Genomic DNA, 25,718 nt, shown 5'->3' with positions numbered 1-25,718 from the left:
AAATCCAAATTATGGTGCCAACTCAAACAAATTTTTAAAACTTATAAAATACTCCATGTTTTGTTTTAAGCCAAATATATCCAAAACTTTTCGTACATTGAACTTAACAATAGACAAGATATAGCTGGTTTGCAGGCTGGACAATAGAGAGCTGAGCCATCTGCGTCGCTTTGTTCTTCATTTCTCACGAAAGCCCTTCCACTTATTTTGCAAGGCCTGGCTAGGATCCTGACCTTACTCACTGTTCGGAGCATTTTTTGAAAGAGCATTTCCTTATTCCAAGCCAGCGCGCTAATATCAGTTAGCCTTATACTCCCCGCTTTCGCGTTCTCTTTGGTGAAGAGAACAAAAGAATTATGACAAAGCATTTTTTTTCTTTTGAACGTTTTTAAATGTTTCTAAAATAAGAACAATAGATCAGGAGATACCCGAATGGTTACCCAGCATCCTTTGCAAGTGTCAGTAAATAACAACACGATCGATTTCTCTCTTGCACCAAGTGCTTGCACGGATGTTTCGTTCTGGACAGACAGCTGATGCAACTATTTAAGTGTAACCATCCTATTTTGAAGCTGCGTGACAGACATAAACTCTAAAATACAGGTTAAAAAGCTGATTTTGTGACAGTTCATCTTTTATTCAATGCGCAATGTTGTTGTTTCTTTCGAAGATGGGCGAATTATGGACTTAGTTCCACTATCGTTGTTTTTCATTTAGGCACAAATCACTTATCCTGCTCGTTACAGAAGCTTTAAGGAACGTTAAATGATGAAGATTTGAATATCCTATCAACTTGCCATGGAGGAAGAAGAAGAACCGCAATGGTAAGATGTTTCTTTCGCAGTTTTTAAAACATGAGTGGAAAATTTTGTGACGCGAAAACAATACAACAATACTCGGTCCAACGCCGTCTACACGTGTGAGCAACCATTTCATCCACATTTTGCTTCTTTTTCAGGATCTACATGTTTGCTGACACTTCAAGAGTTCTCACAATCGTTATATCCATATTACTTATCGTATATGGCAGTTTTAGGTAAGCTTTCTTTACGAATTCATGTAATTTTGACGAGGTCTATGTCGATGTCTTCCTGACTGTGCGTGACAACAGCGGTGTCATAAAAGGTGATGCCACCCAAATGTTCGATTATGACCGGAGAGATCGATCTACCAAAACGGTGATCGACCCTAGAATCAAACTTTTTCTAACAGCTCTAACCTAGATTTTTGCTGGTGGAAAGCTTAACTTCGACTCTGAAAAGCTACTTCTTTTCAAGCACATAATTTGTATCCCAAGGTGTCCATACTAAAAATACTGACTCTCTCAAGTAGGGTTAAAATAGTTGATTCTTATAGAGATCTTTTGATTGCAAGTAACGACTTTCCTGTTTCGGTGCCTTAGTAGGATTTTCCTAGATAATTTAATTTAAAAAAATTCTGTCCAGCAGAAATTTTTTGTTGTGTTTATAAGAACAATTAAGACCAATCCTGAGAAGTTGAAAATGCTAATTATCTTTTTTCTAAATTTACTTAACCCACATAAGCAGTAGCTTGGCTTAGATAACAGGAGAGAAACCTGTTTGATAAATATTACAATCTAACTTGCCAACTTCTCTCAGGTTTTTTAAAAAGGATTGAAAAAAATTTACCCCGTGACTCAAAATTTTAGATAGTCATGCATTGTGGTAACTATAATATTGCTCATTAGTCTTTTTTTAAAACCTTAGAATGTAAGGTTCTGCTATAATTATATTCTCTAATCTGTTTCCTTAATGGGATTACACTTATAAGTTGTGTTTTTAATAGAACCGCATAAAAGAGATCCTATAAAAACATATTTGTACAATGTTTAAAAGGGTAATTAAATAAAAGTGAAAGCCATTCAGTGATGGTCACATTGTATAAATCATTTAAATCAATTTTCTTAAAATTTAGGAACAAAATTAGTTTTGAGATATTGGAGGCCAGTTCTTTACAATGATTTAACTTTAGAGTTGAATCTAAATATTTTATTGGTTTACACAATTGGTGCATCTATAATTGACAAATCCTGGTAAAGCAGCCTTTTGATAGGATGAAAAGTAAAACCTGAATTGTTCAGACTAGGATATCTAGTTAGGATCATATTATACTGTCTAAAGGTTGATTAAACAGTAAATAGAATCACTACATAATTGAATACTTGAGATTTCATTTTGCCACAGAAAGATCAAACTGTTTTCAGATTTACAATGCAATAAGTTTTGCTGAGCCTGACTGAGAAAGATATCTAAACCTGCAGCATTTCATACAGTACTCATTTCCTGACAAATTTTTTGGTGACTTAGTCTTAAGTGTGAGCTATGACATTAAAAAGTTAGAACTATAGATATCAGGCTTTTACTTGGTGTAGAAGACACATGTGGTGTAAAACAATAGAGAACAAAAGACAAAAGAACGAGGAAAAGGATGATAACAAAAGGTTAATTAAGTGGTATTCTATTGTGACATGTCCTAGGTCTTCTACATCAAGATGGAGCTAGATTTTGTTGGTCATGCAATGCCATTATCACAGGACCAGCATTGTTTCAAGATTAACCTTTAATTACTGTTACAAGGTTTAACAAAAATTTTTCCTCTTGAGGAATTTAAATCTCAGACTTAAATTATGGCTAAGCAACTTGCCATGAATCACATACAAGTCATGCACTTGAGTCCACTTGAATTTTGAAAGTTAACAGGCTAAAGGGACAACTAATTTCAAGTGCAAGATTAATTGTATGTTACTTATTATAATCTGTATTATGGCTATAGCACATTGTTGTGAGTCTTTTAAAAAAAATCAGGATCTTCCACCAGTGAAACTTGAAGAGAAGGCAGTTTAACCCAGTTTAACTCCTATGAGTGACCAAGACAGAATTTCTCCTTACAATATCAATACAATATTAACCAGATAAGTGATGTGAATAAAGAAAAATATCCATTTGAATGGTGATAATTAGTTGATCCGATACTAAATTATCTGAATAACATCCTAAGAATTGTATGATTGACAGTAAGGAGAAGTACAAATTTGATCTGGTAGTTTAAGGGGTAATCACAAAATCCAGGATAGGTATTCTATTGTATGCACCCTAACATCAGTATCCACATTCTCTATACTGAGCTTCTTTAGTGGTTGATCATTTCTTTTATTCTTGTGACCTAACTGTTTGATTCAGGGTTGATGTTTTAAGGAAAAATTAGATGCGAGTCACTCCAAGGGCTTAAAGGCTTAATTTAACTCTCAGGTTTGCCTAAAATGAGAAGAAATCAACTGGCTTAAGTTTAAAGCAAACACACCTGCTGTCCAGCACCAGCTGAATGTTACAAGTGACTACCGCAAAGCAAACTATCATATTAGTAACCTCTGATTGTCTTTATCTCCTCTCTTGCGACAGGGCTTTAGGGTTGGACAAAACATATAATAATTCAGAAGATCCAGAAGATGAGCAGTCAAACCAGAATGATACACCTTTCTCAAGACTTATGGATGGTAAAGCTTAAAAAGTGTAATATTATATAGTAATCTGTCTAATCACTCCCTTCTAAAAAGCCTCTTAAGTTTTTGGTTGAAGGAGCAAACTTTTGAGACCAACTTAAACTATGAAACTTACAGTAATTATGCATCTATCAATTTGAAGCTTCAACTCACTGAGTATTTAAACTTTTGAAGATGGTTTTGTTCAAATTCCTGCCTCTGGGGCAAAAATTGTGTTGAAATGCCTCACCCAAGTGCTGTATTTGATGGTCAATTTTTTGTAACAGGTATAATCTAGGATGGTTACTTTCTACACATTGATCAAGCCTTAAAATCTAGATCTTTTAGACCTTTTCCTCTGACCCATTTGTTGTAAAAGTGAACTGTTTACCTTAATCACCTCCGCACTTTTATTTTGCTGGAAAAATTTGGCACTTCCAGTGAAAATTCCCCACCCAAGCTAGGCAAGGTTCAAATTCCCCATCTTCTGGGCACAGACAACAGTCAAATATCCATGGGTTGTCCTCCCCTCTATGGGAGGCAGGGTGTGAAGCTACAAATTGATGTGTGCATTATGATTGTATTCATTTGCTAGGAGATTGAAAATTAGAAAAAAGCTGAGTGTTTTTTTCCTTGATCCCAATCTTCCTCCTTAAAAATAATCTTTACGAAGCCACTCTGATAGAATGAACTTAAATCAGTAAAAATGTAAGATACCAAAAATTCTCAGTGGTCTGGACTGTCATTGATGTGTTTAGGATAGAATGAAAAAAGTGTGGATGATGATAAGTTGGTCATATGTTTGTGTTTTGCACAATTCCCCTTTCATAGTACTGTTGGCTTGGTGTAATTGTTGTTCATTAAAAGAGCTGTTACAAGGCTATCACTTTTATTTCTTCCTTCTGAAAACCCTGTCTTGCTACCTACGTGTACATGAAGAAGTGATTGACCCTGATCATGATAACTTCTGCTCAGGTTGTTGAAACATCCACCACAACTACTGACAATAGTCCTTCTCAGGACTAACCTCACCTGGGGGATCAGACTACCTGTTCAAATGAAGAGTTATATCACTTTTTTTCCCTTATTTTAAGTTTTTTCTTTCATTTTTAGGGTTCCAGACCATCAACACTGCCCAGGCTGTATTCCTTCCAGTTGGGGCCTCATTCTCCCTTCTTGTGATGTTTTTCTTTTTTGATACTCTTCAGTTTTTCTTTGCACTGTGCACAGCTGGTAAGTAAGAACTTTATGATGCTTAAGCACAGACATTTTTGAGATTGTGTATGGCAACCAAAATGAGACTGCTACTTCCTCTTTTATTTCCAGTTTCACTTCAACTTGTAAACCAGAAAGGCCTTTTTTTTAATATTTAAAACTTAATGCTTCAGACAAAAGATCTGCAGCAAGCACCATATTAGATATCACCTTTGGTTGTTTTCCATGTCTTAAGGACTAGCTACCATGCAATAAGTCCTCATTTAATGTAGGCTCACCTTTACATTGTATTTTATCTCAGCTGTGTTTGTTTGAGAAATTATTAGTATCATTATTGAGTATTATTGAGCATTTGGGAGAAATTAGATGCTGATCACTGACTTTGGGAGAAAAGGGTTGAACTAATATGCATGTGTTGTTACTTTTCAGTGCTAGCCATGGTTGCTTTTTCTTTTGTGCTTTTACCTGTTTGTCAGTTTCTTACCAAACCCTGCTTCACCAACAATAATCAAAAGTGAGTATTGAGAGTTAACCCTTTACACCCTAACATCAGTATGCATATTCTCCTTACTATTCTCTATACATTTCCTGAGGTGCTGACAAGGAGAATTTGTAACAATCAAGAGCTTCTTTATTTGCTGATCATTTCCTTTTTTCGTATGACCTTACTGTGTGATTCAGGGATGATGTTGTGAGGAGAAATTACATGTAGATGCTACTCAATCTTAGTCCAAGGGTTAAGATTGAAAATTAAATAATGCATCTAATTTTAATTGCTAGAGAAAAATATTTTCTAGATTAAAATTCTGATAGTAATTGATAGCCATCTCTCTCCAGATGGTAACAGGTCATGGGAATATTTTTTAAGACTTTCAGAACTGAATCTTTTCATCCCAAGATTTAAATGTTTTTTTTTTTGCACATTTGTCTTCAGATTTGCCATGAGAATTAGTTTGAAATTAAACAATATTCCCTATTACTTGATAGTTTTCTTATTATCTTTCTGCTGGAAAAATGGTGTCAGCAATATTGTAACGAGAGAGTCTTGATATTCACTTCTGGGAATGAAAAGGTTATAATGATTGAAATTCTTACAGCCTTTTCAATTTTAAGTCAATTTGGTCTTATCAGTTGAGTTGATAATGTGAATTAGCCACCATAAAAGAGTTTCTTTAGCAAGGCTCTGACAAAGAGCTAAGGCAGGTAATGTCAGCTTTAAAAATTCTTTATGGTGGCCAATTTACATTTATCAACTTAGCAGATATCACCTACCATAATTATCTCGCGATGTCCCTACCATCTCAGCATGACAGTTTCTTCAGAAACTAACTCCCTTTATTCAATATAATTTGTCATGGATCCAGCTACATCATTTTCTGAAAATTTTCCATATAGTCTAGTGGTCAAACTTTAGCTTTAATTGGTATAGAGTACAAAAATATCACTGAAACTCAATAATTTTCCTTGTTACATGTAGAAATACAGCTTGGCACGTTTTGATTTGAGTGTTGGTTAATTTCAATTTTATTGCAGGTTCTACATTGGCTTCTGTGGACGATTTACACCAGCAGAAGTTATGTCACTTGTGTGTTCTGGTGTTTTAGTTATGGTGTGGATTGTCACAGGACATTGGGTTCTAATGGATGGTATGTTTTTTAGACTTTAAACTCTACTAACTGACAAGTATTAAGTGCAGTCAACTAACAAATTTGTCATCAATTTAACAAATAGACTCCATGTTGCTGTGTGTTTGTTCAGTGATAGATTGCAGGTGACATCAAAGTGTATCACAGAGGCACTGTGGGCTGTCTTGTTGCAAATTCACTAACTAAGATCTACATGATAACTTTGATATTTTACTTTTATTAGGGATCATCATGATAATAATTGTTATAACAACCTATTGGTAATAACAAAATGTTAGAACTTCGTAGTGCACAATGATACAGAGTTACGTTAAGGCAGGTCTTTTTTTGTCCTTGAGAATGAGACTGGTAAACTTAATAATTAAATAACATGACTTTGTTTTCTGTTTTTCTCTTTCAGCGTTAGCCATGGGCCTTTGTGTTTCCATGATTGCCTATATACGTTTACCAAGCCTCAAAGTGTCCACTCTTCTGTTAATAGGCCTCTTAATTTATGATGTATTTTGGGTAAGTTAATTCCAAGTAGTGGTGATACAAAAAGTGGATCGATATCAGTATCTGGGCAACTGCCCACCCTACCCCTCCCCTTACCCAACATTAACCTCAACTTGTTGTCAATTGACTGTTGTTGAGTTAGGGGAGGGGTAGGTGGGCAGTTGCCCAGATACTGATATTGATCCCAAAAAGTTATTAGAATGGGAATGCGAATTTAGCTATGTACATTTCATGAAGTGGCTCTTCTTGTACACTGAGTCCAGGTCAATTTGGAATTTGGAATTTTGGTTTATGAGGAGAGAGGAAAACTGGGCCAATAGGTCTCCAGTTGTTAGATGAATTCAAAATTTTTGGCAATCATACAGCTCCACCCTCATTGTTATTTCATAGTTCCATCAGCTTCTCCAAGTTTTGAGAATGTAAATGGGAATTTAGCAAAAGACAATCCAGGAGCTGGCTCTTCTTTTCCACTATCTCAATGTCAAATCAGAATTAGAATTATGAATTTTCGTTTCTGTGGAAGGAGGAAAACTGCAGGACTTGGGGGAAAACCCTTTGGGAGGATAAGAACCAACAACAAACTTAACCCACAGGTGACACCAGGTCTGGGAATCAAACCTGGGCCACAATGGTCAGAGGCAAGGGCTCTCACCATTTCCCTATCCCTGCTCCCTGTGTGTTCTTGAATCAAATATGCCTTTTGATTTTACTTATTAAATTGTCTTTTGGATTATATTCATTTAAGGACTGATTTGCACTGGCACTGCAAGAATGATCATGTATCAGTTAGTTGTAATGTTTGATCAAAAAAAGTTATTTGATATGGGACAATTTTATGATTACTTTCTAATAATGGCTGTGCAAATTTTAATTTTGCAGGTTTTCTTTTCAAGTTACATATTTAAAGCAAATGTTATGGTTCAGGTTGCCACACAGCAGGCCGCTAATCCTGTAAGTAGTCTATGGGCAGAGAATCCAACTTTCCTATTTTGGCCAGTGTAGCATATGGCATTGTCTTAAATATGACTGACATGAAGAAAACTCAACAGAGATTTATTTACTGACAATATAAGTAAACTCGGCTGTGTAGCCAAACAATCCCTGACACAGGTGTTGCATGAGTAGGAGACTGACAAGTGTGACAATGTGATTCCTTACATCATACACCACAGCCAGAAACCTTCCGTCATCCTTTCCCAAATGATGAATACATTGATTCTCTGTTCTTTGGACACTGACCTTTTTTTTTTTGTATCTGATTCTTTAGGTGTCTATAATGGCAAATAAATTGAAAATGAATCCAGTAGGAAATATCTCTCCACAAATATCTCTTCCAGGAAAATTAGTTTTTCCAAGGTGAGTTTTAGATAGCATTGTCTCAGCAATTTCACACATTGCCACAGGCTACCCATACCTGGCAAAAGCTGATCATGTGCTTATTTTGTAATCCTATCAATACTTAAAATTGAATATTGTTCATACATAGTGCTACTTCTTTGAGAATTTTTATGATGATTAATTTTTTTTTTTTGTTAGTATGCAAGACAGAAGCAGATTCTCCATGTTGGGACTTGGAGATATAGTAAGTAAAAACATGTAAATGATTTTTTGCAAGGAAAAGTATGCCATCATGTAAATGGAAAAAAAATCACAACTTTGACCTGTGAATGACAACAAGAAACAAACTGATCCCCACAGGTCAACTGCAGTTAAAGAAATTGCAGAAGAAGAATTAGAAAAATTGAAGCTTTGCTAGGGTGCAAACCCATAGCAAATGAGCCAGGAAGCGTCATGTTTGGATTTAAGAGGCAAATTTTGGTGTATTCTGTTGAGTTCTGTGTTTCCTCTTAAGTTATCTGATGGCATATCATGGTATTAGCGAAATAATAGCTTGACAATCTCTCGGATTGTAAACTATACTTTGCTAATTAACCCTTTAACTCCCAAGATCTAGTTGTTAATTCTCCCCTCTAGCTGCTACACATTCCCCTGTATATGAGTAACTAGAATTTGTTGTCAGATCAAGACAACAACTTCTACCTGATTAGTTTGAGTATACTCGCTACCTGTTTACATGGTAATGTATGGATATTCTAGGGAGAAGTAATATGTTAATCTCTTTTGGGAGTTAAGGTAGCCTCAAGTACAAATGGATAGTTTTTTTCTTCATTTTTAAATTCAGTTCTGGACCTAATTTGTTGTTTGTTATTTATAATAGGTTATGCCAGGCCTTCTCCTGTGTTTTGTAATGAGATATGATAAATACAAGAAGCAGGCAGCCGTAGCAGCAGACACAGAACAAGCCAGAGTAACATATTTTCATTGTTCTCTTATTGGATATATTGTAGGTAAGTAATTTGGGGGAAATCAATGGCTCTGTTAGTTCCCTCAAAACATCTTGTAAAAGAATCTTTCAAAAGACTAACAAATGCGTGGTTGCACGTATGCTGCTATGACACTTTACACCCTAACATCAATATGCATTTCCTCCTTACCGTTTGCTACACATTTCCTTAGGAGTTGACAAAGAGAATTTGTTGTAAAACTGAGACCTTTTTTAGTCGGTTATCATGCCGTTTATTCTAATATGTATTATTGTGTATCACTCGTAGGAGTCAAAGGGTAACCAGATTATAAAAGGCAGAAAAGATAAACTACAATTTTTACCCTAGAACTTTCTGTGGGGATTCAATAATATAGTATAAACCTGTGACACTTTTTCAAGCAATTTTTTTTGTTGACACGATAGGAACCAAATCAACATTGTGTTGGTTGCCCATAGTGCAGATGACCTCAGTTCCAATGTTACCATAACATAAGCAACAAATCAAAGTACTGGGCAGATGATTGATTGATTGCTTTTTTCCCTGTTAAACAGGTTTAGTGACGGCTACTGTGGCATCTGAGGTGTACAAAGCTGCCCAACCTGCGCTTCTTTATCTTGTTCCGTTTACGCTTCTACCAATTTTAGTTATGGCTTATCTGAAGGTATTTATTATTTTAATTAATCACCTTCCTTTGATATACCCGTTAGATGTCGCATTTAAGATGAACTTTGTGTGACCAGGGAAATAAAATAATGTTTAATTATTTTCAGTCATTTTAGAGCGCTTTTCGATTGACTGTCCTAAAACTAAAACCAAAGTTATCACAACAGCCACGGTAAAAATGTGCAAACTACCCAAAGCGCGGGAAGACGCGGACGACCAAGTCACGATTGTTTTCGTTTGGCCTCTGATTGGTTTAGAGCACGGCAAGAGTTTTTTTAGACCAATCACTGACCGAAGTAAGGCAAAATCAAAGCAATCCCGAGATACTCACGCGCTTCATTCGACACCCAATTGGAAATAACTTTATTTTACGCTAACAAATGAAGAAATATAAAATTGTTTCCGTGTTTACGTAGCCTGATGTAAACACGCGGGAGGTTGAGAGAACACGAAATAAGCGTAGGAAACCACGACGCGAAGCGGAGTGGTTTCCAGCTTATCGATTTTATGAAATAGCTAATGAAAGAGGAACGAAAACCGTGTTTACATACGCTCATGTAAAATGGTTTTATGGCCAATCAGAGCGCGCGTACTATTTGAATTATTTTATGAAATAACTTCTTACTCGGAAGCGAGCCCAAAGTATCAACCTTTCGCTGGCTGGCATCGCTCAGAGCCTGATACTTTTTTCGCGGGCGAAAAACCGAATGAATTACTGCAAGGTCTGTGGAACACTAATTTAAAAGAGGATTACATACTTTTGGCAAGAAATGTTGTTTATTTTTTAATTTTCTTTTCTCCCTCCGTAGGGCGATTTACGGAAAATGTGGCAAGAACCCTTTGTGGTTGCTGGTGCGAAATTTAAATTGCTGGAAGTATAACACATGCCAAAGCCTAGACAGAACATTCAATATAGCGAAAAGATAGCGTCAAGATGAGTCAAGTACTACCATGTTACCGATAGAGCGCTTTCCGATCGAGTGTCGTAAAAAAATCAAGACCAAAGTAATTAGAACAGCCAAGGAAATCACCTTTCAGAGCTCAAAAGTAAAACCGACCAAACGCGGGAAAACGCAGATGACCAAGTCGTGATATATTTAGTTTTGCATCTTATTGGTCGAGAGAGTTGCGTGAGTTTTCTGCACCAGTCATAAAGCGAAGTAAAGCAAAAACTAATGAATCCCAGATCACTTTCGACACTCAGTCGTAAATTGCTCTATTGTATCAAGAGAATTGTTCTTTAATTTGCTTTTGATGCAATAGTCACTTGATGTCCCAGTAAAGTTTGGAAGCTTGAGCTGGAAGTTGGCTAAAAGATGGAAACAGCGAACGAACAAAAAAAATCTGCGAAGGAATCTTAAAAAATAATTTAGAACATTCATATGGTACTTTCTTGCTTTGCATAGAATGGAACTTTCATTCAAGGAACACCATTAGGTGTTCAAACTTGTTTAAGAAAAACCTTGCAAAAGTGTTTCAAAATGTACTATAAGGTGGACAGAACAGAGAATGGAATTACGTACATTAGCCATGTCTTTGTTCTCCCATAGATCGTTAGGAAATGACATTTAGTGGCAGAGCGCGTAGTATTTATTTAATTGTGTTATTCCCAGATTTTTAATAACTAAATTTGATTGGCTAAATGACAAGAAAGGAACGTTGCTTTCGGTTAGGAGAATATCAACAATTTACCTGAAATGACCGGCCTGCATTGATCCCCTCGCGCATGCCCGACGTTTGACCGCTGTGTTGTTGTATACGGGTATACAGGGAAGATTATCACGAAAGATTTCTTTTTGGGAGACAATGATGTATGTAAAGAATTTATAAATTGTATCACAAGAAGGATTATCTTGTACGAAATCACTCTCAATTAAGAAGATAAGTATTGTGTAAAGTGGACATAATGTATGAATTTCTTATGTTCTTGATTTAAGCTTCTTGCTGTTTCACGATGGTGGTGACTGTCGTGTGTTTTGTTACTACTCTTTCATAAATTGCCGTATGTTTACAGAAAGCGTCTTGCTAGCGCACCTACCCCTCCCCTAACTCAAAAACAGTCCATTGATAACAAGTTATGGTAAATGTTTGGTTAGGTAGGGGTGGGTATGTAGTTGTTCAGATACTGACACTGATTCGCCGTTTCTAAGCCTGTTTGTTCTCAAGTGTTTTTCGTAATGCCAGTACGAGTATCGAGTGATAAAAAGATTTATGTAAGCATCTCAAACAACGGCTGGAAGAAATAAATTTGCAAGTGGCCGGCTTGTAAATGGTAGGCTTAGCGTATTTATTATGTGAAAAGCTTAAGCATCGGTGTAGGTTTTTTTTTCAATGAGTAAAGTAAAGTGACCCGAGTGATTCGTTGTTCAAATTCTTTGTGTCTTTCTGATACGTTATGCCTTTCAGCAAGGTACGCTACGATAAGAGAATGAAACCCCTTTGGTTATTATTTGGTCGGAGGATTTTGATTGTGTCGCAATAAGATCTACCTGACTCCCCCCCTAAGGCTAAGTAGTCTCCCCCTTTATACTCTGTTAGCGAAAGCTGATCATCCCCGTTCCTCCTTGTAAACCAAAATCGCTTCTGATGTGAGAATGAACCCATATAGACGTAAAACACCAGGAAATCTTCGAGGGAACTTGCAAGCATAATAAATCACCAACAATAGTAACAACAGCAAGTCGTTGATACAACGTTGAACAACTTTCTCATTTCATCCAGGTTTTATTTCGTCCTGTTTCGAAAAGCCGAAATAATTTCACTTGAAATTTGGACAGTCATCTCCTGTTTCATTAATACTGGCCTACAGCGCAAGCAGTTTTCGGCATAAAAACGTGTCAGAAGAATTATGACGGTACCGGTGAAACCACAACCAAGACCTTTATTTTCGGCTTGAATTGGAAGAGGCCACGGATCATGTGTTTCAAGCGGAAAGCTTCATCACTCTGTCAGAGAGCAGAGAAAACATAAGGGTCAATGATATATTGATCAGGAACCTATGCTATTTGGACACTAAAGCATTTGCCGCTCTAGGCCAATAGGTCTTCAGTTATTTTATGAATTCAGTAATATTTAAAGATGCTCTTAATTACCATGGCAACCTTACAGCTCCACCCTCATCGCTATTGTATAGTTCCAAACTACTGGTCGAAAACGGATCAAACGTGTTCTGATTGGTGGGCTCAGATCATTATAGACAACGGTGGCTGTGTCTGTATTTCCGGAGAAATTCTATGGCAGGGAATGAAAAATTAATATTTTAGGAGTTGTAAATGTTGTAGTCCTCCCTCTTACTTTAGTATAGCTAGGCTAAGTTAAGCTTTCAAGCAGGTTCCCAAGCAAGGTTGTGCAAAACGCGCGTTTTTTCCACACACGGGAAGATTTAAGACGAGTCGGGTAGGGGTTAGCCAGCTTCTGCCACTGAAAAATATTAACTCGGTAGCAAAATGAAGTCCTGAACCTGTTGGGGACAGAGAGCGGCAACACCATCAACGGAAGTCGAAATAGAGTCGTGTCCAGACTATCCGCGCGCTTTCCCGTTCTGTCCCGTTCTGGAATGATGTTCCCGTCGTCTTGCTAAACCAATCTATCATTATCAGTCAATTCCTTTCATCCGGCTCTTAAATATACCTGGGAAATTTCCGACAATTCTTTGGCTTTTCTAGACATCAAAATTTCAATTGAAGGCAACGGCTTATGTACTAGTGTTTACTACAAACCTACAGATTCACATAATTACTTGTTGTATTCATCCTCACATCCATCACACGTCAAGAACTCCATACCTTTTTCACAGTTTCTCAGACTTCGTCGTTTATGTAGTGACGACTCTGATTTTTCCGAAAAATCAGAGGCAATGTGCCAGTTTTTCGATAAACGCGGCTATCCTGTTTCTGTCGTTCAAGCGGGCTACCACCGTGCCCAACAAATCGATCGACAGGCAGCACTACAAACGGCCGAGAAGGAGAACACGGATCGCATTCCATTTACTCTTACATTTCACCCTCACAACCACGCAGTTAAATCTATCATTCTTAAAAATTTTAAATTACTCCAAAACGATTCAGAGACTGGCACTATCTTTTCGCATCCCCCACTTATTTCATTCAAACGTGACAAAAACATAGGCAACTTTTTAGTCAGGAGTTCATTTCATACCAATGACCAATCTGGAACTTTTAAATGCGCTCGCTCACGATGCAAAACTTGTCCTTTCATTCATAACGTAGAGAAAATATCGGGACCCAAAAGATCCATTAAGATCATTGATCACTTTACGTGTACCTCCGCCAATGTTATTTACTGCATAACTTGCACTTATTGCAATAAGTTATACATCGGCGAGACAGGAATACGACTGGGTGACCGATTCCGAGAACACCTTCGCGATGTGGAAATAAATGACAAGGACGCATCCAAGCCAGTCGCTAGACACTTTAATCTTCCTTATCATTCTAAACAGCATATGGCAGTTTGCGGCCTTTCCTTACATCTAGGCAGTTCGGAAAGCCGTAAAACACTAGAACAAAAATTTATATTTCAAATCGGCACCCTTAATCCCCACGGAATCAACGAGCGCTTTTCATTCAACTAATCTATTCCTGTTTTCTCGTCACTATATTCCCACCAATGGCGTAGCTCCACCTTCTACATATAAATCCACACACAACCCACAATTCCTCTAATCGCTCTGACGAAGGGCTAACGCTCGAAACGTCAGCTTTTTTACTCTTTACGGTGGCTAATTTACGTTTTCAACCCAGTTGTTAACACTAAATTACCTATCATTATCAGTGCTCGACTCCTAGCAGACTTATCGACGGCTAACATTGCTTTAGGCTTCATGCTTTCGAAAAAACGTTTTTGTCGACGTTCTGATGATGAGGACCTGCTCGCAGCCCAAGCTAAGTTTATTCCGCCCATTTTACGGCATTTATCAGTCTATTAACGGCAGTTGATAGACTGATAGTTTACCTCTCTGAGGTTGTTGGACCATGTCTGATAGCCTCCTTGCCAGTGTCACAGGCCATCGTTCTTACTAGGCACGAGTGATTTCGACCACCTTGCGCTAGTGATAAGTATGCAAGTTCTCCAGACTTTTCTCTATACATTTCTTATGGCACTTACTGGGAGAATTTGTCTAACAATCATGAGCTTCTCGAGTTCTTGGTCATTTCCTTTATTCTCATGACCCTAATATTTGATTTAGGGGTGATACAGTTGGAAGAAATTTAATGCTTACTCTCTCAACCATGACAATTTTGCATTCGTTTTTGAAATGGTCACAATGAGATCAGTTCCTCAAATTAAGCCTTGAAAATATGTATAAAAACTGCCGAGTTGTCAACGCAGACTCACCAACCTTAGGTAGGTTTTGTCCGTGTTCTTTGTAGTACAGAAAACTTATTCCATTAAAACTGTACTGCAACTGGTATTTAGTCACCCACTGTGGGTTCTGTGAATTCTCCCTTCCCTGTGTGGCGACACGTGTTATTGTGGTCAGTGGATTGCCCAGGTCAATCTGCAGCCATTGGTAGTTATCTCTGGTGCCGGATTTCCAGGATCTAGGGCTATTCAGTCTGCTCATATTGACCCCAAATTTGCCGGTATGCCACTCGGAAGAGACGCTGATTTGTCCGTCCGAGATAATGCCGCTCTCCATGCCAAGAGCTTGCCGACAATCTGTATGTCGAAGCGCATTTTAATCAAGTATTATACAACGAAGCAAAAGGGATAAGATGTACTATAGATAGCCCCAGTCAATATGCCTATCGATAATTGGTTAATGGTCTATCAATGATCACCCAATAACTGTATAGTATCTATAAACAATGGCCTCCATCGTTGGTCGCAAAAATATGCATGGATATTTGTCCGCGGACATTGCCTTTCCTGTGATGCCCTTTGAGGACCAGATAATGTTCAAAGACAAATATGCGAGCGTTATTTCGGGCCAAATGGAGGTTTTGTGTTTATCGTCCTTCAAATATTTCAGTCAACGCGCGGGAAAATTGTTTACAATCAGCTAACTGTTTACGGCTTCGGATGTTCGCGTTTCAATGTTATTTGGTACGATTTTACGAACAAAAACAATATATATTCCTCCTTCTTTACAGCCAACCATGCTCCTTGATCTTAAATTAAATTTTGTGCACAGAGTTTTCCGTATTGGACATAAGGTAAAGGTAAGGTATTAGATATAAAAATTGGGAAATATCATTTGAGGTATTTCTCACTATTCCGCAAGCACTTGTTGCATATCAGATGATGAATAGCCAACGTGGCCCGTAAGGTTGAGTTGGCTATAATCATCCTATATCCAACGTGCGCGAGTGGAATAATGTTTTTATTAAAAACGCCCCAAAATATAGATAAATCTTCCCAACTTTATTCTGTAAGAACAAACGGAGTGTTACCAAGTACAAAAAAAAACTTTCGGTTTAAAGCGTCTTCATGCACACGCATGGCATAATGGCTCCTAACCCATGATGGCTGAGCCAGTAAAAACTCTGTGATTTCCCTATCCAATGGTCGGATATCCCCCAGTTTTAGCTGGGGGATATTCGGTCACGTGACGCGTTTGGACCGATCGCGTGTGAGCAAAGATATTCGATGGATTATAATAATTGATATCTCACCATGTTGACAAAACTGACCAACAAATCCCTTAGCACAATCACAGACAAAGAATTTTCCCATCAAGTCGCAGCTTTTTCGCAATAATCCACCATTAAGACACGGCTGATCTCGGCCCTAAAGGATATATCAACATGGTTAGCATATTCTGTAATGGCTTAATTTGAGTCCACAAATTTAATAGATTCAGGAGTTAACACTATTATTACTGTCCTACTGTCCCTCACATGGGTCATTTGTTTTTATAACATAGCTACATTCTAACGCGGACTCGGCTGATTGGCTTATATTTAGGGAAAAGAAATGGATGGTTTGGAGGGTCGCGTGACCTAACTGTGAGCGCGTCAGACCCCGGATCTAAGGACCTAACTGGCCGCTTGTCGAAATTCCGGATAACTTAACAGGTCCGAAGCCATATTTCAAAATCTCAATGAGCGGGATAGTAGAGCGGGTCAAAAGCCAATAATTTCTTTAACATTTACTGATATTTTATTGTTTAAATATCAAAACTTTATAAGTCGACGGGATGAGTCGACTTTATAAGTGAACTGGTCTTTATTTCGCTTTCGGGTGCAAAGAAGATAACGTTATAAGAGTAACCAACCACAGGCAACCCAAGCTCACACAGTGAGACTGTGAATATGCAAATGTATTCACATTGCGCTATAGGTGAAATGAAAGGATTTGCATGGAAATTAGCATTCGCGCTCTCGAGCTCAACCTTTAAAAGATGTGGACTAGTTTTGAATAACTATTACTTTACCCCGCTCAAGTGGTTGTTCCTTTACATCGTGTGAATTTCTGACTAAGGGAAATTTAGGGAAATTTAGCTCGGCTTTAGTTCATCTGCGTAGCCCTCTACATAATCCTGTCCAAGATACTGTGAGAAATGCCAAGAGAACGAATCAACTGGAAGCAAACCACTGCAAATTCGCTAATACGGATACCCCAATCACCCCGAATTTCTACAGGCATGTAACCGAAGTCTCGCGTCATTGTCATTATTTATTTAATAACATCCAAACGCCTACGGTACTAAACATGAGTAACAAAATACAAATTAATGAACAAAAACTTACAAATGAACTCACGATAAAAAAGTAACTATTTACCTTAACGGTGCATTACTTTACAAATTAATGAACAAAAACTTACAAATGAACTCACGATAAAAAAGTAACTATTTACCTTAACGGTGCATTACTTTACAGTGAAAAAACGACGACGCAACTTCTTAAGAAGTGGACATAAAAATTGCTCCAGAGGACAAAATTTATACCCAAAACCTAACATATTACTCGACATAATCACATAAAATCACGCAATGGTTCAAACATCAATCACAAGTACGCGATACAACTACTGAAACGTTAAAACACTCGCAGGAAATTCAGGCGCAAACGCAATACACACAGAAAACAATATGACAATAAGTTTCGCGATAACGATGCATCACAGGCGATGATGTTACTTCATCATGACACTCGTGTTCGTCATTCCAGCATTGCGTACAATGAAACGGAATTAATGACCGTCAATAAAGGTTTGCCGAAAGCCTTCGTTACTCGTATATCGTGGTAGCCAAACCATCAGGGCTTTCAAACTGTGGTACGTGACTGCTGATTGCTCCTCAGTGACACTACACACTCTTGTACGGTGAATGTCGCCTCAGTTAAAGTTGTACATGAAAGACAATTAAAACATATTTTTCTTTTGAAGTAATATTTTTTATATCCAGAAACGAACTTTCAAACTGTGTTGAGGTCTTTGTATTTTTTATTTTATTTCATTACGATTCTTTTACAAAAATATAGGGATCCACAGGTTTCACAGGTTCCACAAGTTCCACGGGTTTCATAGATTTAACAGTTCCAAATTCATAATTTTACAGTTCCAAATTCATAATTTTACAGGTTTCGCGGTTGTTGATCCTCGGTTTAGCGACACCCATACTCGACACGCAGCTTAATGAATCACTGATGTTAGATGGTTTTTACTTCATTTAACCAAAATCGCACTGAATCGATTTAAAAACCATCACCTGGCGGATGGACGTTTTTATTTTACACCAGTCCGTCGCCACCTCGTCACGCCATCTTCCTTCAACTTTATTGGAAAGCATTCCTACACGAGCATCCATCCATTCGTACATACAGAAATATGGCCTTTGTTAAAATCGTTCTTTGGTCATGTCTGGGAGCTGTCCTCGGCTACTTTGCCATCCAAGAGTTCACAGTGGTCACCGAAAGCTTTTTAATACAGAAGCTTATACCTGCTAAGAGGAAGGATCTTTTCGACCTGCTGATCAATCCAGATTATATCTGGATATAGTTTCACCCCTTGTAGTAAGTTACTGGTAATTAAGAAAATAGAGCATTAGAAAAAACTATAATTGTAAGTGTATGGGCCACTTTGTTCACCTTTTTAACGAGATAGAGGTGAGTTCGATCCCCTGAACAAATATGAAAGATTTGCATCACAAGCGAAATCACAGCGACAAAGAGTAGAGTACAATCAACAGCGACATTGGCGTTTTAAAAATAAGATAACGACTTGCAGTGCATTCGGGTAGAGGAAATTGTATAGTAAATATAGTAAAACTCAGTTAAAGTTATTTTGATCAAACACCAAATTCTCATAACTGATTTACAAAGAAATGTGAAGCAACTAGAGAGGAGAACCAACAATTAAATCTTGGGAGTTAAAGGGTTAAAGGACATGAATGCACTCTCTTAGAGACATTCTTACTCACTACTGACTGATGTTTCCACTCCTAGAGTGGAAGTTATCTTCAGGGGAGAACTGGTGTCGTCTGATAGAGAGAGGATCTTGGAAAGCAGTCTGGATCTGATTGTTAACAGTTTTCTATTATTAAAATTTAACCCTATTACTCCCAAGATCTCATCAGTAATTCTCCTTACTGTCTGCCATACAATTCTTATGATGTTAGTTTGGAAAATTTTCTTTTGGATCAACACACAATACCCTGTTTGATGTTTTCTTTATACTCATTACTTGTCTGCTTGGCAAAGTATTGATATTGTAAGGAGAAATTCTGTCTCAGTCACTCATGGGAGTTGAAAGGGTTAAAAAACCAGCATTCTGACTTCAAAGTTTTGCTAAAGAGGGAGAGCTCAGTCTTCCTCTGTCACATCTTCAACTGCTCAGCACATTTTTTTTTTCAATTTCAGTGTTGGTATCACCAATGTTACAACATCACATGGAAGGGATGGAATGAAAACAGACTGTTCAGTTTGTTGTTACTGAAAAAACAGCCATTTCATTAGGGTTTTTTGAAATCAACCAAAACATCACTTTTCCTGTGAATGAGACAGTCATAGAGGAAAATGCAATCATTGAGAACAGAGCCTTACTGATGGGTGGTTATTTCACACAAAAACAGAGGTGGAAGATGGCTGATTATACCAGTGGAAGTGGAGATAAAATTAGTTCGTTAGAGGATCATTTTCAGGTTACTTCCTTTCGCATTTTGTTACGATATTCCATGAAGGTAGCATTTGGAGCACACAATACCGTTACTGAAAATATCATACAGCATTTCTTAAAGGAAAGCAAGGAGTCAAATGACAAGAGTGGCTGACAACTGAGAGCACTCTTTCATAAGTGACATTTGTTCAACAAAATTCCATGGTTTGCTTGAACACTTTCTTATTTCACAAATATTTGAGAACCAACCTGCATGATCTAATGACATAAATACAGGGGAATCAATAATTTCTTCCATGAGCGGCAGCTAATAGTGTAATGTGTATTATTTCTAAGTTGGTAGAGTTTAAACTAAGATAAAGAGTTTGTTTTTGCTGGTGAAGGTCTATATAAAATATAGACAAAAATGCTAGATTATTTTTTCTTCCTCTTTTGTTTTTAAGATTGGAGTAGTTAGTCAATTTTTGATAATTTGAGTTGTAAATGTATTAGGTTCTAATAATTATAAAAATAATAATAACAATAATTTATTGATAATAGTAATAATAATAATAATTATAATAAACTGTTGTCAGAAATGAGACTAAGAAGTCTGCTGTGTTCCAAAAGTTCACCTTTTGTTTTAATCAACTTGCTCACTCTCTCTCTCTCTCTCTCTCTCTCTCTCTCTCTCTCTCTCTCCCCAACTGTACTACTCTCATGATTTGGTCTTCTCATTCAAATATATAATATGATCCTATTGTTCTCAATGTCCATATTATAGGTCACCTTTAAGTGCAAAAAGTCAACTGGAAATCAATTAACATTGAATAATCTCTGACGCTGTTGTTAAATGCATCTACATTGTGAAGAATAAGATCTGCAATTTGTAGTTATGTTATCAAAGTTATGTTTTTTTTTACTAACTTGAGTTTCAGAAGCATCCATAGCTAGCCACCTTTGGAATACTTTACCACACAATGCTAGAATTGCTGGTAATGTGAATACTCTTAGAAGTATAATGGGCAAATTAAACCTTGTACCGTTTATTTATTGCTAAGCACCATAATAAGAATTTGTTACAGTGCCCTGCACATGATTGTTTATAGTCTTTTATACTTGTGTAGTTTTCATTATACTTGTGTAATTTTCATTATTTTCAGTATTTTGTGATTGCACATGCGCATTGTAAACAAGTATATATGCTCCTAGGCATTATGTGGATAAATAAACTATCTATCTATCTATACATTCTGTAAGAGATGATGATCCGATGTTATACTGGTTGTTTGAAAACTACATTTTATAGAGGAGTTACATAATTGATTTGCTCTCACACTACCAGAATCCACTCTTTATGGGCGGCAACTGCTTTGCTATGAAACACCAGTCTATCATACACCTTGCCTTATTTTCTCACACATTCTAAAAACATTTGTTCTTGGGAATGACATGTGAGTATCAAATCCGGCCCTAGGGTAGGGCATTTTAGCGCAATTTTCATGTCAGGGGGGCGGGAATTTGAAGGATGCAATCTTCAGAAGCTCAAATGCCGTTCGAAAGACGTTTGCAAGGTTGTTTGCATCCCAACCGTAGCAACGAAAGGCAATCTTCCCAAGCGTTTCAAACGATTAAGTCTCCGAGAGATTGAACGCAATTACAAATTTTGGAGGAATAACAGTAAATTGACCTCATCCTATGTTTCGAGCTGCTTTTGGATTTATAAGTATATTTGGAAAAGTTTGCAATGATTTTATTTTCGCGTGACTAAAAGCAAATGTTGGCTCAAATCAGAGCTTACAATGTGAACACGCGCAAACGTTTTTCGCTCTAATTTGAATATTTGTCGTCGAAACTCAAAAGTTCACCAATGCACTACGACTAAAAACTACATGGGTAAATTTTACTTTTTTTCGTAGTACAGTGCTCGATACGTAGAAGTAGAGTGCAATACATATTGTGATAGGGAAAACACAGACTGTACTTTAAGTCTAGTCTAGTCTTGATAGAGTATAGTCTCTTTGCTTTTCCCCTATCTCAATTTACACATGTACATATATAAATATTTTATGTATGTATATATATATTTTTTAATTTTATTTTTTACTTCAGGGTTGGTATTATGAATATTACCATGTCACAAGGGGGAGATGGAACCAAAACTTTTCATTATGTTGTTCAGGAAAGAATGAAAATTGACTTAGGATTCTATGAAACCAGTTTTGTCTACACTTTTCCTGCCAACACAACAGTCATACAGGAAAAGGCAAGCATTGAATACAACACAATAAAGATGGGTGGATTTGTAAAGATAATACAGAGGTGGAAGCTAGCAGATTCAACAAATGCCAACGAAGACAAAATCACTTTGTTAGAAGATCAGATCGAACTAACTGCCTTTCGAATTTTGGTACGATATGGTAAAAAGGTGGCAATGGATGCTCATAGTACTTTCATTGAAAATATCACTCAGCATTTTTTAAAACTCGATCCAATACTCATGAGTGACCAAGACAGAATTTCTCCTTAACATATCAGTACAACATCAAGCAGAAAAGTGATGAGGATAAAGAAAAATATCAATTGGGGGATGATTAGTTTATCCAATGCAAAATTCTCCAATTTAAAATCACAATAGTTGAATTGCAGACAGTAAGGAGAATCTCTGGACAGTTTACTTTTTTTTCTCTTTCACATTTACCAGTAGTTCAAATTCTGGTTGCTGATGACATTTTGCTTTAGTCTGACATAGTGAACTGTATGTGATAAGTTTAGTTTCACTTTAACAACAAAAAATCAAAATTTGTTCTTAACTGATTCAGACTTGTTCTGACACAAGAAAATTGAATTTGCTTAAAAAAAGTTACCCACATCCAGATTCCCATTTCCAGCAAGTGGATTAAAAAAATAAAATAGTTCAAATAGTGTTCTGATGATTTGATTGAATACCAAACTGTGGTATAGCATTCGCCTAAGTTTTCTCAGCTAGAAGGTGCATTCCACCTTCTAGTTACAAACTTTACTCCTGTTCCATTTCTTCTTCATTTTGTGGTTCCACTATCCTCAAACATTCATCCACAAACTCTGTAAAAATAGGTATTTGCATAGCTTGCCCGAGAAGTTTGCCAGGATCTTCTGAAGCATCGATTCCTTTGATCATTTTTCGCAGATGTTCATTATGAAGCATACTGCTCAGTTTTTGTGAGTGACCTGACAGAGAATGCAAACAAATCCTTGGGTCACACCTGAACTGTTATCATGCTTAGTACAGCTTAAACTATCAAGAGTCATTTTTTACCATTACCATCTTAAAAAAAAAACAATCAATACGAGTGTCATGGAAACTCTGGCAAAAGGAATAACAACTCAGGGATCTCTGTTACTGGTTTTATTCTTCCCTTTCATTTTGCAAAATTAACAAATCAACACTGGTTTAGCATGGTCTTTATTATTTGACAGACTGGTTGATTTGTTTTTTACCACAACATCGATGTCAAAATTTGCATGTTGTCCATGATTGAGAGCTGATAAAGGCATTGTGTGACACCTTGATGCGAGCAACATTGTCTTTACCCCTATCAACAATGGCAAATTGGTAGAAACTGATTTGTAGCTCTTGCTGTTACCTCTACTCTCAACACTGTATGAGGAAGGACAGGGAGATGACGTGACCGAGAGCATCTCTTCTCCCTTTGCATTAGCAATCTCCTCCTTAGAGCCTAGAGTCCTCTCTTCCTCCCTCAAGGAAGGACCCTAGTTGCGACTGGTCATGTGCCTAATTGCAGTCCAAAGAATGCCATAGGGAAATGTGGGTCCTTGACTTGATTTTGTCATCAATGCAATTAAATTCTATCACCAGGAGGTGATCATGCGAATCATGAGTGCCTCTTCAAAAAGTTTCCCTTTACCTGTCCAGTTGGTATTAAGGAAAAATTTTATGCTTACGCATTGTTTTGGTGCTGTTTTCTTTTTTTTTAATCTCACAAAATCAGGGAGACACCACCAGCCACAATCAGGGTCCTTTCTCGAGGGAGTCAGAGATAGGACCCTCAGTACAAGGAAGCTGGATAGCATAACAGTCCATCAAAACATTTTAACAGCTATTCCCCTAAGCATTTTAACAGGTTCCCCTTACGCCAACAGTTCTGTGGTACTCATTTACGCTCCCTATTGGAAAGAGGTACTGTGAGAGTAGAGCATCTTGCCCAACAAAACAGTGTTAATAATTACCCACTCTGATGCAGACCTTTTATCCTAGAGACCAGACAGTAAGGTTATTGCATCTCCTCAGTTTACTTGCAGGGAGGGTGTAAGTGATATTTCAGTGCATAAAAGCTTGTGCATTGTCAAGAGAGGTAGTTACCTAGTTTATCCAAAACATTTTTACTGATCCTGTCTTCATCATCTGATCTTTCACTGGAATCACTCTCTGTGATTTCTCCTTCCTCTGTTTCTACAAATGAAAATATTTTTAATTGATGAACTAGCTTTTTTGAGCATATTTTTAAATCTTGATTTTAAATGAATAAAAATCATCTTGCACCTTTCTTGGCCAGTGATATGGCTCTCAAGTTTCTCTCGTTTTCTTCTAATTTCTCTTCTTTTCTTCTGTTGGTTTCTCTTTCACAAATGTCATCTGCAAAAGGGGAATGTTGATAAAACAACAGCTAAGAAAATGGGTGTAAAGCTTAACTTTATCAATATGTGCTGGTCATCGGGAAAATAATGGAAATGATCACCAACTTAAGAACCTCTTGATTATTAAAGAAATTCTCCTCTTCAACACCTTATGAAATGTATAGAGAACAGTATGGAGAATATACATATTAATGTTAGAGGGTTAAGGGTTAGACATGGTGCAAAGTTAATCACCTCATGAAGTTCTTTTTTAAGGTCCCAACACCCTCCCAAAATATGTGATATTTCAGAAAAAAAAATCCTGTTGTTTAAGCTATTCATAGAAAATAAAACTCTTCTATTCAGGTTAGCTGAGGGTGGCATGCCACCACTCCATCTGATCTGTTCTTACTCAGGATACCAGTGGCTCATAAGGAAACAGGATACAATCATCCTGCGACAAAAGATTTTTGTGACTATATACTCAATTAATTGTGACAAGAGCAATGTTGGAACTCTCACATTCACAGAAGTAATACTAAAAAGGAAAGACTCCTCATATCATACCTTTATGAGCCTTGAAGCAGGAAAGAGAGCAACTAAAAAACGGAAAAAAACATCAATAATTGCTTAACTCCCATGAGTGACCAAGACAGAATTTCTCCTTACAATCAACCAGACAAGGAAATGAAAAGAAAAAAAGAAAAATATCAACAAGGGAAAAAATTGATCCAAAACCAAATTCTCTGAACGAACATTCCAAGTATTGTATGGCAAAAAGTAAGGAGAATCAACAAGGTGATATTGGGTGAAAGGGGTAAGGGCAAAATTTCCGCACAACCCCATACTTCATCATGCATCCATATATGAGGATTTATTATTCAGTGCAAAACCAATAAGATGTGCATGCATAATGAAGTATGGGCTTGTGCGGAAATTTTTCCGGGGTAAGTCTAGATTAAGTAGCTTAGTTATAAATATTTGGAGCACGAGCCAAAGTATTGGAAATATCAAGAATTTCTTGCATGTTTACTTACTACTTCGTACTGCAGGATGGGCATTTGTACTTGTGGCAGGCTTCTTTACAGACTTCACAAGTCTTCGATTGCATATCTCACTCCTTATTCATCACAAAGATGATTGGAAAGACAAAATTCTGTGGAGAAACCACGCTTGATGCCAAAACACGTTGTC

The 25,718-nt window shown here is 37.1% G+C and overlaps 3 protein-coding genes, 1 non-coding gene and 1 pseudogene across 5 annotated transcripts; 3 read left to right on the top strand and 2 right to left on the bottom strand.

The window, feature by feature from the left end:
• The window catches only part of LOC149036763 (uncharacterized), a 386,542-nt pseudogene that overhangs the window by 140,902 nt on the left and 219,922 nt on the right, over nucleotides 1-25,718 (top strand).
• On the top strand, nucleotides 445-12,216 carry LOC113673714 (signal peptide peptidase-like 3). Its single transcript, XM_027190143.2, has 14 exons — nucleotides 445-603; nucleotides 718-824; nucleotides 959-1,036; nucleotides 3,420-3,514; nucleotides 4,613-4,732; nucleotides 5,144-5,228; nucleotides 6,248-6,360; nucleotides 6,761-6,867; nucleotides 7,735-7,806; nucleotides 8,123-8,211; nucleotides 8,392-8,437; nucleotides 9,074-9,203; nucleotides 9,734-9,843; nucleotides 10,655-12,216. The coding sequence occupies exons 2-14, from the start codon at nucleotides 799-801 to the stop codon at nucleotides 10,724-10,726; spliced, it is 1,143 nt and encodes a 380-aa protein (XP_027045944.1). The 5' UTR covers nucleotides 445-603; nucleotides 718-798; the 3' UTR covers nucleotides 10,727-12,216.
• On the bottom strand, nucleotides 12,550-18,621 carry LOC113673736 (retinoschisin). The gene is made up of 5 exons (XM_089189929.1): nucleotides 18,523-18,621; nucleotides 16,484-16,598; nucleotides 15,208-15,527; nucleotides 12,938-13,076; nucleotides 12,550-12,790 (listed from the first exon to the last, which is right to left on the bottom strand). Exons 1-4 carry the CDS (start codon nucleotides 18,619-18,621, stop codon nucleotides 12,948-12,950), a joined length of 663 nt encoding a protein of 220 aa, XP_089046055.1. The 3' UTR covers nucleotides 12,550-12,790; nucleotides 12,938-12,947.
• On the top strand, nucleotides 18,504-20,504 carry LOC113673717 (uncharacterized). The gene is made up of 2 exons (XR_016181501.1): nucleotides 18,504-18,826; nucleotides 19,673-20,504. It is a non-coding gene; the product is annotated as an uncharacterized LOC113673717 (transcript).
• LOC113682897 (zinc finger HIT domain-containing protein 3) lies at nucleotides 22,055-25,703 on the bottom strand. Of its 2 annotated transcripts, none has more exons than XM_027200074.2 (5): nucleotides 25,562-25,703; nucleotides 25,092-25,123; nucleotides 24,451-24,543; nucleotides 24,271-24,360; nucleotides 22,055-23,117 (listed from the first exon to the last, which is right to left on the bottom strand). In XM_027200074.2, exons 1-5 carry the CDS (start codon nucleotides 25,633-25,635, stop codon nucleotides 22,927-22,929), a joined length of 480 nt encoding a protein of 159 aa, XP_027055875.2. In that variant the 5' UTR covers nucleotides 25,636-25,703; the 3' UTR covers nucleotides 22,055-22,926. The 2 variants fall into 2 exon arrangements, with proteins under 2 accessions (XP_027055875.2, XP_089045029.1); XM_089188903.1 differs by having other exon boundaries at nucleotides 24,271-24,354.

This window comes from Pocillopora damicornis, chromosome 12 (assembly GCF_964200805.1).
Source record: "Pocillopora damicornis chromosome 12, jaPocDami1.2, whole genome shotgun sequence".
Taxonomy (NCBI): Eukaryota; Metazoa; Cnidaria; class Anthozoa; order Scleractinia; family Pocilloporidae; genus Pocillopora; species Pocillopora damicornis.
This window is presented reverse-complemented; position numbering and strand designations above follow the sequence as displayed.